Consider the following 17,980-nt stretch of genomic DNA (forward strand, 5'->3'; position numbering starts at 1 on the left):
ACATCAATATTAATCTTCTATAGTTAAAACTTATTAATCTCCTATGTAACATGTGTAACGTGGCTATACATGTGTTACCTCTCTAGTGTTTGTCCTGTATGATAGTTTTTGGATATTTTTATATATTTAAGTTCATATAAAACACTTATGTTAAGTTTAAGTTTGATGGTAATGTTTTTTATAATATATACAATCTATTTATCCCTTTATTTTGTTACATATGTTACACTTCTGCCAGCTACATTCTAAAATGTTTGTCCTGTATGTTGTAACATGTGTTACACTTCGGGGCAATATATGTTGAACACATGTAGAAATGAAAAAAAGGTAAACCTTTAAACTTATGAAAATGTATACATGCATACTCATGTGTAACCCTAATGTTGTAACACATGTAACAACTATATGAAATACGTATAACGTGTATACTCATGTGTGACCTTAACGTTGTAACACATGTAACAACTATACTCATGTGTAACCTTAACGTTGTAACACATGTAACAACTAAAAGCAATCATTAACACAAAATCGCTGGACAAACAATTTAGAAATTTAACATTAATCTTCATAAAAAATATCAATACACTTTGAAGAGAGAAATACAACATAGAAATTTAACATGAATTTTCAAACTAATTATCTACCATCAAAAAACCTGCAAAATACATGAACATTTAACCATTACTAGAACACTTCGAACACACAAAAACTTATTAACAACCATCTGAACAAAAAAATCATGCGTGAAATTATTTTCAAAATAAAACACTACAAAAAGTTAAAAAAAACATTCTGAAAAGAAACTCAAGAGATGATCATGATGAACATGTTAAAACACTTGCTTCTCTCTCACACACAAAAACTTATTAACAACCATCTGAACAAAAAAATCAAGCCTGAAATGATTTTCAAAATAAAACACTACAAAAAGTTCAAAAACCCATTCAGACAAGAAACTCAAGAGATGAACACGATGAACATGTTAAAACACTTGCTTCTCTCTCACACACACTTGTATATGCGTTCTGGGTGTTCTTGATGAAGATGATGGAGATTGTTGTTTCTCACTCTAGAAATCAACTTTCTCTCTCTAAACACATTAGCTTCTCCCACCAAAAACAACAACTTTCTCTCTCTTTCTCACACACACACTTGTATGTGTGTTCTTGGTGTTCTTGATGAACATGATGAAGATTGTTGTTTCTCACTCTAGAAAACAACTTTCTCTCTCCAAACACATCAGCTTCTCCCCTCATAAACAACAACTTTCTCTTTCTCTCTCACACATTTGTATGTGTGTTCTTGGCGTTCTTAATGAACATGACGAAGATTCATCAAGGATAAAGCGGTTCGGGATAACATTGGTGGGAGAGTATGCCGGAAGATCTTCCATGAATTCGTGTGGATCGTCCATTTAACAAAGAGAAATTTGAACAAGAACAATGGAACTTAGAAAAGGGAATGGATTAGATGTAGAAGACGTGAAGTACAAAAAGGTGATGGGGTGGGTTGGGGTGTAATCGATGGAGCTTGGGGAAGTGTGAGGGTTAGTCAAAGTACACATGCTTATCTTACACACATGCACATGCTTCATACAAAATGACCAAAAAACCCTTTAAGCATTGGTTTCAATGAGGTGATGTGGAGGAATGTAGTCCACAAATTCTAGTTTACTAAGTTTTCTCAATAAAATTGGTTTTCTCCATATACTTACACTATATATATATATATATATATATAGAGAGAGAGAGAGAAAGAGAGAGAGAGATTGTTTATAGATATCATGAGTTGTTTTTTTTTTTTTTGAACGGCCAACAAAATTAATGCCGAGCACTCTCGGGGCACCTACTGGACCAAACGGAGTACTCCGAGAGTAACCCGAGTCCACCAGCAATTCCGGGGAAAACCTGTAACCCACCCGCCCGTAGACACGACAGTGAAATTACCGGTAAAACCCGTTTGGCTCAAGGATCGAACCGATGTTTCCCTATGTCTCTTATCATTGCCCTCAGTGTCTTACTCTACACTAAATGGGAGTTGCACCTACATCTTCTAAGAGAAATGCAAGCCTTCCACCACTTACTTAGAGATGATTGGCCAGATATTATGAGTTGTAGTATCGAAAATAACTTTTTCTTCAAATTTATTCTTTCCTCTTTACTTATATAGTAAGTTAATTCTTCATCTATAGAGGAGGGTATGGCTATAGACATACTTGCAAGTTGCAACTTTATCTTTTTCACCTACAAAATAAATGTAAGTTAAATTCTTGAACATTACATCTTTCTAGTAACCGAAGCTTTGAAAGCTAGATGGGATGTTAAATCGATACTTTTGACGGTTTATCAGTTTAGTTAGTTGGTTTAACTAGTGGGGTATACCACTTCCACTTGAGTGGGATTTTCATAGCACTATAGTAGAAACAAACGTTTTCTTACTTTTCTACGTGAACGCAACAACTTTATTGTAGGATTTCGTGAACGCAACAACTTTATTGTAGGATTTACAGTATGGAAATTTCCTGAATATCTCTCTGAATTGTGTGCATGTTACTTTTAAATGTATTTTAGTTTAATGATACTCTTCAAATCTTTGATCGAATAATTCAAAGAAAAAAACTGAATATGTTTTTTAGGTTCTCACAAGTGTACCTAAAAATATTGTATCTAAAAGAGACCAAAGCCTCCTAATATATGTGTATGGTGTTAACCGATAATTGTGCTCTGATACCAAGTGAAGTAGTATAATGCCTTGCCCTTCTCATTACACAAAACGTACATAAATAGTTACAAGGAGAAGAGGTAAATATGGAAACAATGGAATACAAATCATACAAATAAATACATTGATTTACAAAATAACAAACCAATAATTGTAGAGCACAATTATCGGTTTCGTCCAGGCCGCCAATACAACAACATGCCAAATAATCGCCCATACCGATCCAACAACAATCGCAGCCCAAATCATCACCCTAACCGTAGCCCACATACACAACACCCATATCAAAATCATCCTCAACAGTCACCCTACTACCCACCTTTTTGGGCATCCCCTTACTGGACTCCTCCGGCGTGCCCGTGCCCCACTCAAAACTGGGCTCAGCCGTGGCACCCTCCGGTCCCTTCCCAGTCCCCAACTAATCATGGCAACCGTCGGTCGGCTCAAGCTAACCTTGTCGATGTCGACCCTCTCGAACCAACTCAACTAGCTGAAGCGGTTCATGCACTCTCTGTGGACTCCGGTGAAAGCACTGACCAAACTTCGACACAGGTGCATCTTCTCATGTTTCATTAAATAAAAATAATATTGACACGTTTTCTATGTTTGCACCAATAGCGTCAATAATTGTTGGCAATGGCAATAAGCTTCCAGTTATGGGCTCGGGTCACTCAACCCTCAACTTTGCCTCAAAACCTTTACATCTTAAAAACATCCTTTTTAATTCCAACATTGTCAAAAACCTTATATCTGTTCGACAATTTAATATTGACAATTACACATCGATTGAATTTGACCCATATGGTTTTTTTTGTGAAGGATTTCAAGGATGGCACGATCCTGAGCCGTCACAACAGTTCTAGTGACTTGTACCCGCTCACTCCACCAGCTTCCGCCACCGCTTGCTTTGCTACTACTCAAGAATCTCCTTTTTGGCATAACCGACTCGGTCACCCGGGTCAACCTGGCATGGATTTTCTCCGTTTGAACCGTTCTATTTCTTGCAATAAAAATAAGACTTTGTCTCTTTGTCATGCTTGTCAATTGTCGAAACATAAATGTTTGCCATTTAATGATTCTACTACGTACTCATTATGCCCTTTCTCTTTATTGCATTGTGATTTATAGACATCACCGTTATTAAGTCATGCGGGTTATAAATATTACTTGGTAATAATCGATGATTACACTCAATATACGTGGGTTTATCCCCTTCGATTCAAATATGAAACGTTTTCAAAACTAACCCATTTTCACCAATTTGTTACAACCCAATTTCGCCTTCCCATCCAAGCCATCCAATGTGACATGGGCGGCGAATTTGACAATTCAAGCCTTCATACCTACACCTCTCAACGTGGCATTCAACTTCGGTTCTCGTGCCCTCACACCTCTCAACAAAATGGCAAGTCGGAGCGCATGATTCGCCGTTTGAACGAAATCATGTTTACCCTTCTTACTCACGCTTCGCTCCCCTCCAACTTCTGGGTCAAAGCTCTTCATACCGCCGCCTACCTACACAACATTCTCCCCACTAAATTACACCAGAACCGCACCCCGTTGTCCCTATTATACCTTCGAGATCCGTCTTATGATCATCTTCGTGTCTTCGGATGCGTTTGTTATCCCACACCTCCGCCACTCGTCCGAACAAGCTTACCCACCGATCTACTGCATGCCTCTTTCTTTGATACCCAGCAAATTACCGCGGGTATCGGTGTCTTGATCTTACCTACAATCTTCTCCCGTCACGTCACTTTTGACGAAACCATTTTTCCCATGGCCGACCACCACACCGTTCCCCCATCTCCTACCTTCCTTGACCCTAACCCACTTCTTTTTGACCCGACCTACTTCACCACACCTACACAGCCTTCAACCGGCCCCCACACCCCACCCGTCACTCCCCCCAACCAACACTCCCACCATCCTTTTTCTCCTGTTCAACCAGCCCACTCACCTCCCTCATCGTCCAGCCCACCTACCGAATCACCACCACCTTACGGCCCAAACCAACCTCAACCGGCCCATTCCCAGCCCAACTCACCCAACCCACCGCCACCTGTCTTCCCTGACCCACCACAACCTCCTACACACTCCATGCAAACCAGGTCACGATTTGGTATCTTCAAACCCAAACTTCCTTTTTCCCTTAATATACTCACCATGTCACCCCTACCCAAATCTCATCTCACCGCACTCTCTGACCTAAACTGGAAGGTTGCCATGGCCGACGAATATGAATCTCTATTGGCCAACAACACGTGGGAACTTGTCCATCGACCGCCCGATGCCCCGGGCATTCGATGCATGTGGCTCTTCAGGCATAAGTTCCATGCCGATGGTTCCTTAGAACGGCACAAGGCTCGGTTGGTTGTGAACGGAAAAAGCCAAACCGTCGGTGTTGACTGCGACGAGACATTTAGTCCAGTGGTTAAACCCACCACTATTCGCACCGTTCTCAGCCTTGCTGTTTCGTGCGGTTGGTCGACCCACCAACTTGACGTCAAAAATGCGTTCTTACACGGCCACCTAAAAGAGACTGTTTACATGTTTCAGTTGCCCGGTTTCACCTCTTCCAAATATCCCAAATATGTCTGCAAACTTAAGAAATCTTTATACGGTCTAAAACAAGCCCCCGGGGCCTGGTATCAATGTTTTGCAGGTTACTTACTTCGCTGTGGATTCAAGAGCAGTGTTTGCGATACATCACTTTTCATTTATTATCAGCGGGACCAGATAGCTTATCTACTTTTATATGTTGATGACATTATTTTAACTGCCTCCAACAATGACCTGCTGCAACGCATCATTAAGTCCCTCACTGTTGAATTCAAGATGACTGATCTCGGGACTCTACATCATTTTTTGGGTATTGCAGTCACCAAACACCTGAACGGGTTATTCTTGTCTCAGTCCAAGTATGCAGCCGATATCTTGTCCCGTGCAAACATGTCCACCTGCAAACCGGCTACCACTCCTGTCGAAGCCGGATCTAAACTTAGTGCCGGCAGTGGTTCTCCCTTTTCTGATGGTTCTTTATATCGCAGCCTGGCCGGAGCTCTTCAGTATCTCACCATCACCAGACCCGACATTGCTTATGCTGTTCAGCAGGTCTGTTTATTGTGTAATGAGAAGGGCAAGGCATTATACTACTTCACATATGGAACATTCAAAATGTTTTGTTGAAATGATCACTGAAAGAGTGTCATTGGTGGTTAAGATTATTGACAGTTATTCAGAAACATCAGCACGAAACATGTCAGCAGGAAATTAGTTATCGGTGATCTGCCAACTTATTGTGACGCATGATGCATACTTATTGATAGCAACATTTGCTACCGATACATGTTGATGACTGTTGCAATACCTAGTTGCTAATGATGAACCAACCACAATTACAATTGAGTTTCTACTTATGACTAGTTCCTGTTGATGATCAATTTCCTTGCAATTGTTGATCAATTATGCAACTCCGAAGCCCAACCATACCAGGGCGCTGCCCCTGACCCCACCAAGGAGGTGTTGCCCCTCTTGGAAAACCACGGGCTTCACCCCTTAGAATCTTTACATTCATAGGTGCCAATAATCACAACAATCTCTTGTTTGTATTGATGCCTATTGTGATACCATTTTGGTCATAAGTAGGGGTGCAAACGAGCCGAGCCGAGCCCGAGCTCGGCCAGGCTCGAGCTCGAGCTCGATTAACTTATCATTTATATATTAAATGAAAAAAAAAATATAAAAATAGACTTTTTAGGCTTGCGAGCTCGATAAGTGAAGCTAGAGCTCGGGTTCGTTTACTCAATAAGCTTATTTTTAGGTTCGAGGTTGGCTTGTAAACAAGTTAAAATAAGCTCGACTCGACTCGGCCCGTTTACACTAAGGCTCGATAAAGCTCGACGAGCCTAACGAGCTTCACATGCGAGGCTCGAGCTCGGGCTCGATAAACAAACGAGCTTTATTTTAAGCTCAAGCTCGGCTTGGGCTCGATAAGGCTCGGCTCGTTTCGAGCATTTTCTCGAGCCGATCTCGAGTAGCTCGCGAGCCGCTCGGCTTGTTTGCACCCCTAGTCATAAGTAAATCCAGGTTATCTACCTAAGCTAAAATGGCTTGATGTGACTTAAATTATCAAAATTCCTCCTTTATTTTGCTATAATCCTTAATTTATCAATACTATTTACTATTTATACAATCTGATGAATAAATGAAAGTGTCTTTTAGATTATATTTTATCTTGTTGTATTACACATTTTAAATATGTGAATAGGGGAAGGTTCATTGGGGAATATTAAAAAAGTGGGGAACAGCGGGGAACCGACTCAAACGAACTCCAATTGGACTCATTCCAGCGGCGTTGGAACCGGCTCGTCGAATCCTAACTAAGATCTCTTAACCCTAAACCCTAAATCCTAACTCCTAAACTCTAAACCCTAAAGCTAAAAAATAAGGCTAAAACATAAGCTAAACTGTAAAATCTAAACTATAAACCCTAAAGTCTAAACCTAAAGCTAAACCCTAAACCATAAAGCTAAACCCTAAACCCTAAAGCTAAACCCTAAGGCTAAACCCTAAAGCTAAACCCTAAAAGTCAAACCCTAATATATTTAGGGTTTAGGGGTTATGATTTAGGGTTTAGGGTTAAGAGATCCTAGTTAGGGTTCGACGATACGGTTCCAACGCCGCTGGAATGAGTTCAATCGGAGTTCGTTTGAGTCGGTTCCCCACTATTCCTCACTTTTTTAGTGTTCCCCAATGAACCTCACACTATGTGAATATTTGGGTATCCCATGGATTTAACCTTTTCTATTCTTTAGAATACATCAAGATAATATATACATCATAGTCGCAGTCAGGGGCGGATCCATGGGTGTTTTAGGGGTTCACGGGAACCCCCTCGGTTTAGAAAAAAATTAAAAACTTAGTGAAAATCTTGTATGATTTAGAAAAATTAGTGAGAATTTACCAAAAGGAACCCGGTGGAAAACATTGTTGAATCCGCCACTGGTCGCAGTGCCACCATACGGCCATCGACAGCACCATCTCCACAACTCATCCGTTTTGTCGTCTTGATACTTTTTTTTCTTGAAAGGACTTTCAATCCAGTCGCCTTTTTTCAAAAAGCCTTTTTTATCTAAACCAAATTAATACTTTCTTTTTTACATCAACTTGTTTAGACCTAAATCCATTTGGGCCAGACCCATTGCCTATTTTGTCAGGCTTAGCGAATACCGAACCTCAAAATAATGTCAGACACATGAACACAAACACGATACACGTAATCACATGTTGACACAACCCATAAACCCGAAACACTTGTGTGTGTGTATACACGTTTAAGTTGTAACTAACCCAACCCAACCCGCCAACTAACCGTGCCCGTGGTTTCAACCCAACGCGGCACAATATGCATAAAGCCAGACATTCTGGTGAAGAAACCAAATCCCAAACATGTTTAGGAATTTGGATATGGATCATGATAACTTAAAGGTTATGAGTTTGAATATCACCAAACCATATAAATGAAAACAACAAGAATCTTTCAGTTGTGAACAAGACAAACAGTTACAGATCAAATTATCGATTTCAAAAGGTACACACAGAATGTTAGATTTTCTATTCACATGCTAATTTAGTGTCAAAGCTGCTTAAACAGATTGCAAACGCTTGAAATGCAGATAATGGATACCGATAATCCATGGTGAACATGTCTTTCCCGACCTTCCCGAACTGCAATATGACCTTATCATGGTCCGGCGGTGGCTGAGATGTTCCCGCAACTGGGGGGGCAGCGACTAACTGGAAGTTCTTGACTGACGCAATGGTCACACGCCCCCTAAAATTCAAACACCAGCATTGCAACTGTTCATGCCACCTAGGCGACTTGTTTTTCAGGACCAAGGGCATTTTTGACTTTTCACTATCGGGGACATCGGTTGCTGTGGCGGCTCCCATGATCTCGGAGAATCTAGAACTGCTGAACTCGGTTGAGTGGTCGAGTGACTTTGAAAACGACATGCTACGGAAAGAGTCTTCCAACGAGCGGGGCGGCAGGAGGAATTCTGGCTGACCTGGCACGGTGCCGCCTGGTTCAAGGGCAGAGGTGGGAATCGTGTGCATGACACAGTGCATCCTACGTGGGCCGCGCGTGCCGAGCACGTTAAGCTCGTAGGTGATGTGGGCGATGTTGTAGCTGCCACTTGGCACTTTTGGTGAGACTTTCTTGGAATAAAATCTCTTTGATCGACCCGGTGGCGGAAGGTTGGCACCAGAATGTGGAGGCTGCGTGTCGTAGATTATGAACTTTGTCCCGAGAAAATTAGATCTATAAAAAACAACACAAATATAAGGCTTCTATAAATTAAAATTTAAAACTTTAGATCCAAGTAAATTGGCCGATTTCATACTTGATACTAATGAATTTTTAGTACATAAGCTGATTTGTGTTGTCAAACGGGTCTAATGAAATAAAATAAAAAATTAGCTAGAAGTTCAAAGGATAGTCAAACCCATAGTCACCTAATTCGCCAGAGAAGTAGCGTATTTCGTTTTGATACGTTTCGTACCGTACAGAATAGGAATAAGAATTAATACGCTTCCAAATCGCGAATTCAATGTTTCAGTTCAGCGTATTCGGCTTTTCAATTCAGCGGATTAGGTTTTTCAATTCAACGAATTTTGGGTTTCAATTCAGCGATCAGTTCGTTTTAGGGTTCGGTATACACTTGGCGGGAATACGTATACAATTGTGGAAAGCGGGAAAATCCCCAAAATACGTAGCGTCAATCGTTTCCATAATTCAACCAATTACCAAAATCCAGAATCATGTATATATATCAGCCGACAACGGGAAAGGAAAAAGGACACGTCTAGATTAGGATTTTAGAACTTTATGTTTATGTTTTCTATTTGGTAATACAAATAATGGATTTTGATTATTTGGATTTATGAATTTAGTTAAAATCTGTTTTAATTTGTGTAAACCGTACCGGACTCAATGGTACACCGTAGCGGATCGTACCCCTACCCCGGCCGATTTAGCTCAGTTTGGTCGGTTTCAATGGTTTTTGAACATCCCTACATTAATTATCAGATTTTGCCAACAATATTCCTTCTGACTATGGATAACAACAAACTTTTTCAAAATGAAACAGAATAGAATAGAATAATCAATAATAATCAACCACCTAAAGGTGGTTAGGTTTAAATTAAGGAAAATGCTAACATAGACCTTAAAGCATGTTTAAGAATTGTTTGGTGATAAAGTACAAATAACCAAGCATAGTTGGTTAGTGGTTTTTTGGTGGTTGGTTGTAAAATGGCGGTTAAAGTACAATAATTCACACCTAAAAAAGTTGCAAAATCCATTACATTATTAGTCATTAGTCATTAGTTCAGTTGTCACTTAGTCATAGCCCTAAGGGTTATTGTAAGCATTTCACCTAATTCTTTATAATGATTAAAAAAACTGAAACTATCTGTTTTGACCCGTACTAAAATGACGCTTTTGACATGTTACCCAACCAACCTATCTTACCACCTTTGCATGGGCCCAGCCCAAATGTTCGTCCCATCAAATACATATGACCGTGATCAAAGTAACAAATTGAAATATTTGGATTTTAAATACCTGAGCTTCCCGATATAAGTGTTGCTTGATCTTGAAATGTTTTCAGCATCCATGGAGATGACGTATTCGGTACAAGTAGTTCTTCGAGTTCTTTTTGCCGACAGCAAGAATTTCCCATTTTCAACTAGCAAAGCAGCTGAAAAACCCAAAACCCAAAACTCAATTCAATTTATATAACCCGAAGGGTAATCGGCAACATCAAAATCATCTTGACATATTTTTGAAATCCAAAAACAAAATTGTAATCCAAACAAAATCGCACCAATATGCGCATCGTCATTTTTTTCATTTTACGAGGCCCGAATAGGTAAATGTTGCAATTTTCATGGACTAAGGGAGCATAAACGAATAGCATATGCTCACTAACCTGGACTAAGACACAGATAAAGATGATATGTCAAGTTCGATTTATCCCTCTTGATAAAGCATTGAATAGTAACATCGCGTGGCCCGGGCTGAAAAATGAATAATAGTTAGTTATTGACCCATTTACTTACGCATAGATCAATTTGGAATGTGTAACATATAAAATGAGTTGAAATTTGTCCAATGTCTTACAATGCATACAGCCACTAAAATCATTTTATTCCAAGAATCAAATTACTGTTTTAATAAATAATATCGTTTTATTTAATCATAATTAAATCATTAACTATTTACAAAAAAAAAATCAACACATGGATGAGAAAGTGTTGCGGGCCAGCCCAACTTGACACTTTTATGTCCCGTTACCAAAAGGATAAAAATACCTGCTTTAAAGAAACTGGGAAAGTAAGTTTCCCACAAGATTCTGGAGTTGGAACAATTTCCTTACACATACTCCTCCACGACTTACAAACCGCAGCACAAGCAACAACATGTTTTCTTGCAGGCCATGTGCTTTCACTCTCTTCTAACCTCTTAATCACATCAAAAAGAAGCTCCGGAGGGAGATTAGCCCACCTACTGTTTTGGACCACAAATAACGTCTGGTTATCGTTTAAATCATTAATCGAACCCTGTGATTTCCCTCTGCTATGAAGCCCTGACAGCCTTACATCGAAACTACGCCTCGATAAACTCCCAAACCCGTCTCTCACATCACGAACTATGCTACGAAACGACATCTTTCAAAAGAAAACAAACTCCCACAATAACTGCAAAACATCAAAGGAAGTTTGAGTTAGATTGTAGTTAAAAGATGATCAAGGGTATAAAGTGTATTTATATCATGTTTTCGGACTTAACCAGAAGTTAAATCAATTTACGAGGTTAAAACCATCATTTCCCTTCACATAAAAAGAGTTTCGCCATCTGTGAAATGACTAAAGTACCCTTCATCTATGAAATAGCAAATTTTATAACAAAATCATTAGGAAAAAACTATTATGCTGAAAGGGCATATATTAAGTTGCTCTGTATGAACAAAAAATTTGAAGAAATTGTTTCGATAATGTTATTCCCAAATACAGAGGGAGAAAAATATGACTAGCAATAAATCAATTCTCTTTTCTTTTTCTTTTTCTTTTAGGTTTATAGCTATGTTGTCAAAGACGCAAGGCGCAGGCGAGGCGCATCGGCCTCGCCCAGAGCCTAGGTGCAAGGCAAGGCGCAAAAAAGCGTGGGCTTTTTTAAGAAAAACGCACATAGAGAAAAAAAAATATAAAAAATATGTTATGCTTTGAAAATAAATAAGATTCCACATATAAAATAAAAAAAAAAACTATTATATATGCCATTTAAGATCAAAATATGTATTATAAAAATATGTTTATGCAAAAAATGAGTTTCTGAACTGGAATTTGGTTGAACTCGTGTGTGCCCGCGCACGTCTTGCGGACACGAATGCAGCTCCGAAAACCCGGGCCCGCGTTGCACTCGGCTGTTTTACTTTTTTTCCTGCGCCTCAACAACGTTTTTTTTGCGCCTCAGCGCCGTTTTTTACAAAAAAAAAGCCCTTTTTTGCGCCCGACCTACCACAAGGCGCTATAGCCGCGCCTCGATGCGCCCGAGCGCCTAGGCACGCGCCTTTTGCGCTTTTGACAATTATGATTTATAGACAGATTTTTGAGCAAAAAACCAGCATTGAATATCTAAGCAAGTATGCAGTATCTATCCACCTAACTCAGTCATGTTAAGGCTATACGCACACCATCTAGTTCACTAATCAACATCCCCTAAAGAGGGGTTTGGGCATGATTTTATGGCCATGTAGAAGGATTCGCCATGGTTAAACACCCGTATACCATAAGAAATGACTTATATGACAGCTGGAGGGTGTAAGTATAGCAACACCCCTCAAACTTTCATTATATAATGTATATAAACTGAAACAAATTCAACTAAAAAGAAAGAACACAAGAAAACCAACCGGATGATAAGTGATGACAGATTATATATCCATCAAATCTGGATTTTACGAGCTGCAAAACAAAATCAACAGTACAGAACACATGTTAGGGTTAAGGCAAAACTGCAAGTTTAACACCAAACCCATCAAATTAAACCAACAAACTTCAACTTTCGGAATCACTAACTTAGGGTTTTCGTTTCATTCTTGATGAATTCAAGAAAGACAAGCAAATAGATCACTATCACTAAAAGACACCAATCAAAGTCAAATTAGGGCACAAAAATCACGGTAAATGATGCAAGATTAAAGATCTATACCTTTAGAAACAGAAAACCATGAAACCCTTTGGAAATTAGAGTCAGCAACTACACCAGGTATGCTTGATTGTAATGAATCAGATGTAATTTTCAGTGAGGACTTTCTTCGAACAGTTGGAAGACATGGAGCAGATCAAAAGGGAAAGGATAATTGGGTCAGACCCAGAAGCAGATGCACATTTCTCTATCTAAAACTCATTCATTCTCTCTCTACAACACACTCATTCTCTCTCTAAAACTCAAATCTACATTAAATCTGGCTCAACTAACCAGGGGAAGAAGATGGAAAAGTCTACTATTAGATTATTAGAGTTAAATTACCGGATAGTACTTGTGGTTTGACCTTTTCACCTTTAGTCTTTAACTTTGTAAAATTACCTCTATAGTCTTTAACTTTTCAATTTTCGTTCTCAGATAGTCCCTGAAACGGATAGGGTTAGTTTTTAATGTTAAGTGAGTGTAAAATTACAAAAATACCCTTAATATAAAAATTATTAAGTCATTAAAATAAAATAATTAATATATTAATTCAGGTAGGATCCATCAACTACAACTACCACCACGCTCCATAAGAGAACCACCACCGCCTGCCGGCTAACCCACTCTAATTAAAAAGTTAAAAAAATATAGATCCTCTTCATCACTTAAGCATTCAATGTCTGGTTGCTTAAACACACGTACAACACCACTTTGTAAAGGTTCATCAATATCTTCTTCAAGAATGTCCCTCTTTTGGTTACTATCAGCAGAAAATGAGGTTGTCTGAGTTTTTGTTCTTAAAGTTTCTTTCTCAGGCTTGCTTTCATTGTTCATCCCAGCTTCATATACTACACTATTTAATGTAGTAGAACCTGTTTGACGCCTATACCCACTTCTTGTAGAAGTCCCCATACCTCTATTATTTAGCTTGTCATCAAACCCTGAGTTATTAGTATTGTCACAATCGGAAAACAAAACCACCATATATTATGAAATTGGTAAAGAATATAATGAATTGATAAGAATAGATCACAGATCGGTGAAATTGGTGATGATCTTCGTTTTTTCGAACCTTAAATTTCGAATTTGTGTATTTGAGGTCGAAAATCAATCAAAGGTGACGATGTTTCTTACCGGAACACGGTGAACGCCGGTGAACGGTGAACGACGAGGTTGAATATTGATTGGAATTGTAATCGGATCGCAACTTTATCTCTGTGGCCAGATTCCGGTGTCGAAAACGCCGATGATGACGTCAGAACCGTAGTCATATTCGGACCAGAGGCCTCTCTGGTTTCTTAAACCAACAAACTGTGGTGAACGAGTGGTGTGAAGCTCTCGCCGGCGATTTGGAAGCCAGAACATCTGGATGTTTTTTTCTAAAGAGGATGTTTGTGAAGGAGTCATGGAAGCGGAGAAGCCGTTGAAAACGATGTCATATACGTGGAGAATGGTGTTTGAGTCGGTGAACTCTGAAGTGTACCAGTGGTAGTGTGTAGGGAAAATGGACGGTTTGGATTCACTGTTGAGTGTGTGTAAGTGTGTGTTCTTGTGGAGAAGATGGGGGTGATGGAGTTGCAGGGTGAAGAAAGAAGAAAGGGAGAGCAAGGTGGGGGTGAGGGTGGGGTTGTTATTTTTTTTTAAGGAGTGGGTCCTACAAATAAAAAAATCAATTAGGTTATTTTGTTTTATAGTAAGGGTTTTTTGTCATTTCACACTCTCTTAACTTGGAAAACTAACTGATGTTAGGCACAGGGACTATACGGGAACGAAAATTGAAAAGTTGAGGACTATAGCTGTAATTTTAGAAAGTTAGAGACTAAAGGTGAAAAATAGCAAACCACAGGGACTATCCGGGCAATTTACTTAGATTATTATTACATGTGTTCCCGACTCTCATCTAGCAGGGAGGGGAAGGAAAATGAATTAACAGAAAAAAGGAAGGAAAAGATGTGATTTGTTTTTCGTGTTTCTGAGTTTAATGAAAAGAAATCAAGCATTTTATATGTTCCCGAGTCAGGAGGAAAAGAAAAGAAAGGAACAATTTTACCCTTATACCCTTTAAACATAAACATTTTAATTAGATACGAGGGTAATTTAGTAATTAATAAGATTTTCTCTCCTAATCTTTCTGATTTGGAAGGATAAATATAGGTACAAATTTTCTTTCCTTTTCCCTTATTTCCCCTCCCATTCTATCCTTAAAAAATCTCGGGAACATGGTTTTTTATATTTTCATGTCTTTTCTTTCCTCTCCCCTTGTTAAATGAGACTCGGGAACAGAGTAATTCAATAGACATAGGTGGGTATTTATTTATTTATTTTTTAAGGCAAATACTATTCGCACACCTCTATAATCTTATATTTTCACATCCCTAGATATATAGGGGTCGTATAACCTTATACGACCCGTATAGAATGATTTTGCACAGAAATAAATGCAGTGGAATATTTTTTTGTTTTACATGTATACAGGTCGTATAACATTATAAGAGCAGTATACAATTGTATACGAGCAATATAATATTATACGACCAAATGTGCTTATTTTAGTGAGGTTTGATCAGATTTTTAGGTTTTTAAGATCTATATACGGGCCGCATAATGCTATATGACCCGTATATAAGTTTTTTTTTGGGTAAAATCGAACAACCATTTAATTCAGTAATTCTTTAGATAGCGTTTTCAGTATCTGGAGTTTGTTGGGTGGCGACGACGGTGGGTTATGAGAGTACTGAGAGTATGATTGCTGAAGGTTTTCAGTATCTGGAGTTTGTTGGGTTGTTTGCAGCTAGGGTTCAGAATGCTTGAAGTTTTATTATAAATTTTTGGTGAAAGTTATCATCTTTTAGGTCAAGTGAAGCAATGAATGGAGAATTATATTTTACTTATTTATGTTTAATATATGAAGCATATTATATAAGTTTTTAGATGGTGTTTGTAAGGTTTAATTGTCTTGTGTAACTTTGATTGGCATCTATTACTGTATCACCACCATTTATCTTCTTCTGCCATACGTCTTCCTCCTTTCAAAATTCAAATCAAACTCACCGATCACATTACCCTACTTTCCAAAAATTTTATAAGCACCAACAGTAGCACACCCACTTTTCCGACCACCCTGAACAATTTATAAGAACCATGAAAACCTCAACCCCCATTTGTTACACATATATACCCACCCACTCATCCACACACACCATTTCACCCACACTCTTCACCTTCTTCCACCAAAAAATCAACAATCTTATGCCGGAAAACAAACCATCATGGCTGAAGCTTTTGGTATTTATATAATATCTATTATCCCCTTTGTGGTTTCTATACCCATCCCCGCGCGACATAGCGTCTAAACCCTTGAATCCTAACGCTTCTCCTTACATTCCTCATCATTTCCTAAATTCGAGTTCATTAAGAAGTAATGATTGCTGACTAATTGCAAGACTGTTTGTTGGGCTTCCAATGCTCATAAAGGGTGATAAAAAAACGTCGATCTGCAATTGGAGAACCGTTGTGGGTGGTAGTTACCCGGTCCCCTGTCGCATTGGTAGTTGTTACCATATCCATTTTCCCCTTGGTGGTTTATGTACCCATCCCCACGCGACATGGCGTCTAAACCCTTGTGTAATGCCTCGCCTTTTGTAACTTTCTGTATTTAGAAAGCTTGTCTTGTAATTCTATTTCTGGAAACTTATATCCCATGTAATCGTATTTCGTTTCGAATCATTGTAATCTGAGGCTTTGGTCGTAATAAAACTTGATCATTGATGCGTGTGGGTGTGTATATGTTTTAGGTATATATTTTATGCCCTTTTTACACCTTTTTTAGCCAAGTTTTAAATTTATAAAACACGATATTTACTAACACTACACACACATATGGGCAAGTGCACCCATCGTGGACGTAGTATAGTGTTGGTAAGATACCGAGGTCGTCCAAGTACACAAGAGCTTTTAGTACCGGTTTATCCTCAACGTCTAATCAAATCAAAATGCTAGAAAAGATTTTTTAAACTAAGAAAATAAAACTAACTAAATGCTGAAAAATAAAATAAAAATAAAAACAGATAGACAAGATGAATCACTTGGATCCGACTCGTGTGTTAGTATAACCTTTGATTATTTTCGCACTTTTGCACTTGTTTAAGAGATTATCTTAGTTATTGTAGTAGGCCCCTCTTTTGAAGGCGACGTTACCCTCAACCCAGTAGTTTGAGTCAGCAAGGATACAATCCTAAAGGGTCGGATTATTGGAAGATAATTAATTAAGTTATTAATGCAAATTATGGTAGGCCCCTCTTTTGGAGGTGACGTTACCCTCGACTAAGTAGTCTGAGTCAGCAGGGATACAGTCCTAAATAGCCGGGTTATAGTATTAATAGTAGTTAACTTATGAGAGGATCAAAGAGTTTGGACCCCCGCCATCCAATACCTTTGGGTATTGAAGGAGGTCCTACTAAATTTAACCCAGGTCCCTTGCAGGACCTCTAAACGCTGAACAAGGGCAAGACCCTTACCAAACCGTTCCCTTAACCCCCGACCAGGTAGCCAACATACCTCCATATAGACCGTGGAGATATGAATGGTGAAAATATTTTATTTTATATAGACAGTAAAATAATGCCAAGACACCACGGACAAACGATAAGGAAGAATCACCTTCAACATAAGAAACTAGTTATTAAAGTCATTGATACAAAACCAATTAAGAAGTGCAAAAGATTAAAAATAAAAAGTATTATACTAAACACTTGTCTTCACCAAGTGATGTAAGAGACTTAGGCAAACATAGCCTTGATTGTCAAGAGCTCTTACGATCAATCTTGGATCCCGAGATGACTCACACACTCTATGATGGACAATGGATGATGGTGGTGGATGATGGTGTTATGGTGGTGGTGGATGGTGGGTGAAGTGTGAGAGAGGTGGTGTGCCAAGGGATGAGTTGCAATGGATCCAAGCACTCCTATTTATAGGCTGAACAGAAGCCTGGGCACG

The 17,980-nt window shown here is 38.9% G+C and overlaps 1 protein-coding gene across 2 annotated transcripts; it reads right to left on the reverse strand.

The window, feature by feature from the left end:
* Positions 1 to 8,204: 8,204 nt before the first annotated feature.
* LOC110927305 (tubby-like F-box protein 8) lies at positions 8,205 to 13,279 on the reverse strand. 2 transcript variants are annotated; one of them, XM_022170967.2, is made up of 6 exons: positions 13,004 to 13,278; positions 12,705 to 12,756; positions 11,104 to 11,490; positions 10,722 to 10,809; positions 10,355 to 10,490; positions 8,205 to 9,049 (listed from the first exon to the last, which is right to left on the reverse strand). In XM_022170967.2, exons 3-6 carry the CDS (start codon positions 11,458 to 11,460, stop codon positions 8,341 to 8,343), a joined length of 1,290 nt encoding a protein of 429 aa, XP_022026659.1. In that variant the 5' UTR covers positions 11,461 to 11,490; positions 12,705 to 12,756; positions 13,004 to 13,278; the 3' UTR covers positions 8,205 to 8,340. The 2 variants fall into 2 exon arrangements, with proteins under 2 accessions (XP_022026659.1, XP_022026660.1); XM_022170968.2 differs by lacking the exon at positions 12,705 to 12,756 and having other exon boundaries at positions 13,004 to 13,279.
* Between the last annotated feature and the right edge of the window lie 4,701 nt (positions 13,280 to 17,980).

The sequence above is a fragment of the Helianthus annuus genome, chromosome 6 (genome assembly GCF_002127325.2).
Source record: "Helianthus annuus cultivar XRQ/B chromosome 6, HanXRQr2.0-SUNRISE, whole genome shotgun sequence".
In the NCBI taxonomy this organism is placed as follows: domain Eukaryota; kingdom Viridiplantae; phylum Streptophyta; class Magnoliopsida; order Asterales; family Asteraceae; genus Helianthus; species Helianthus annuus.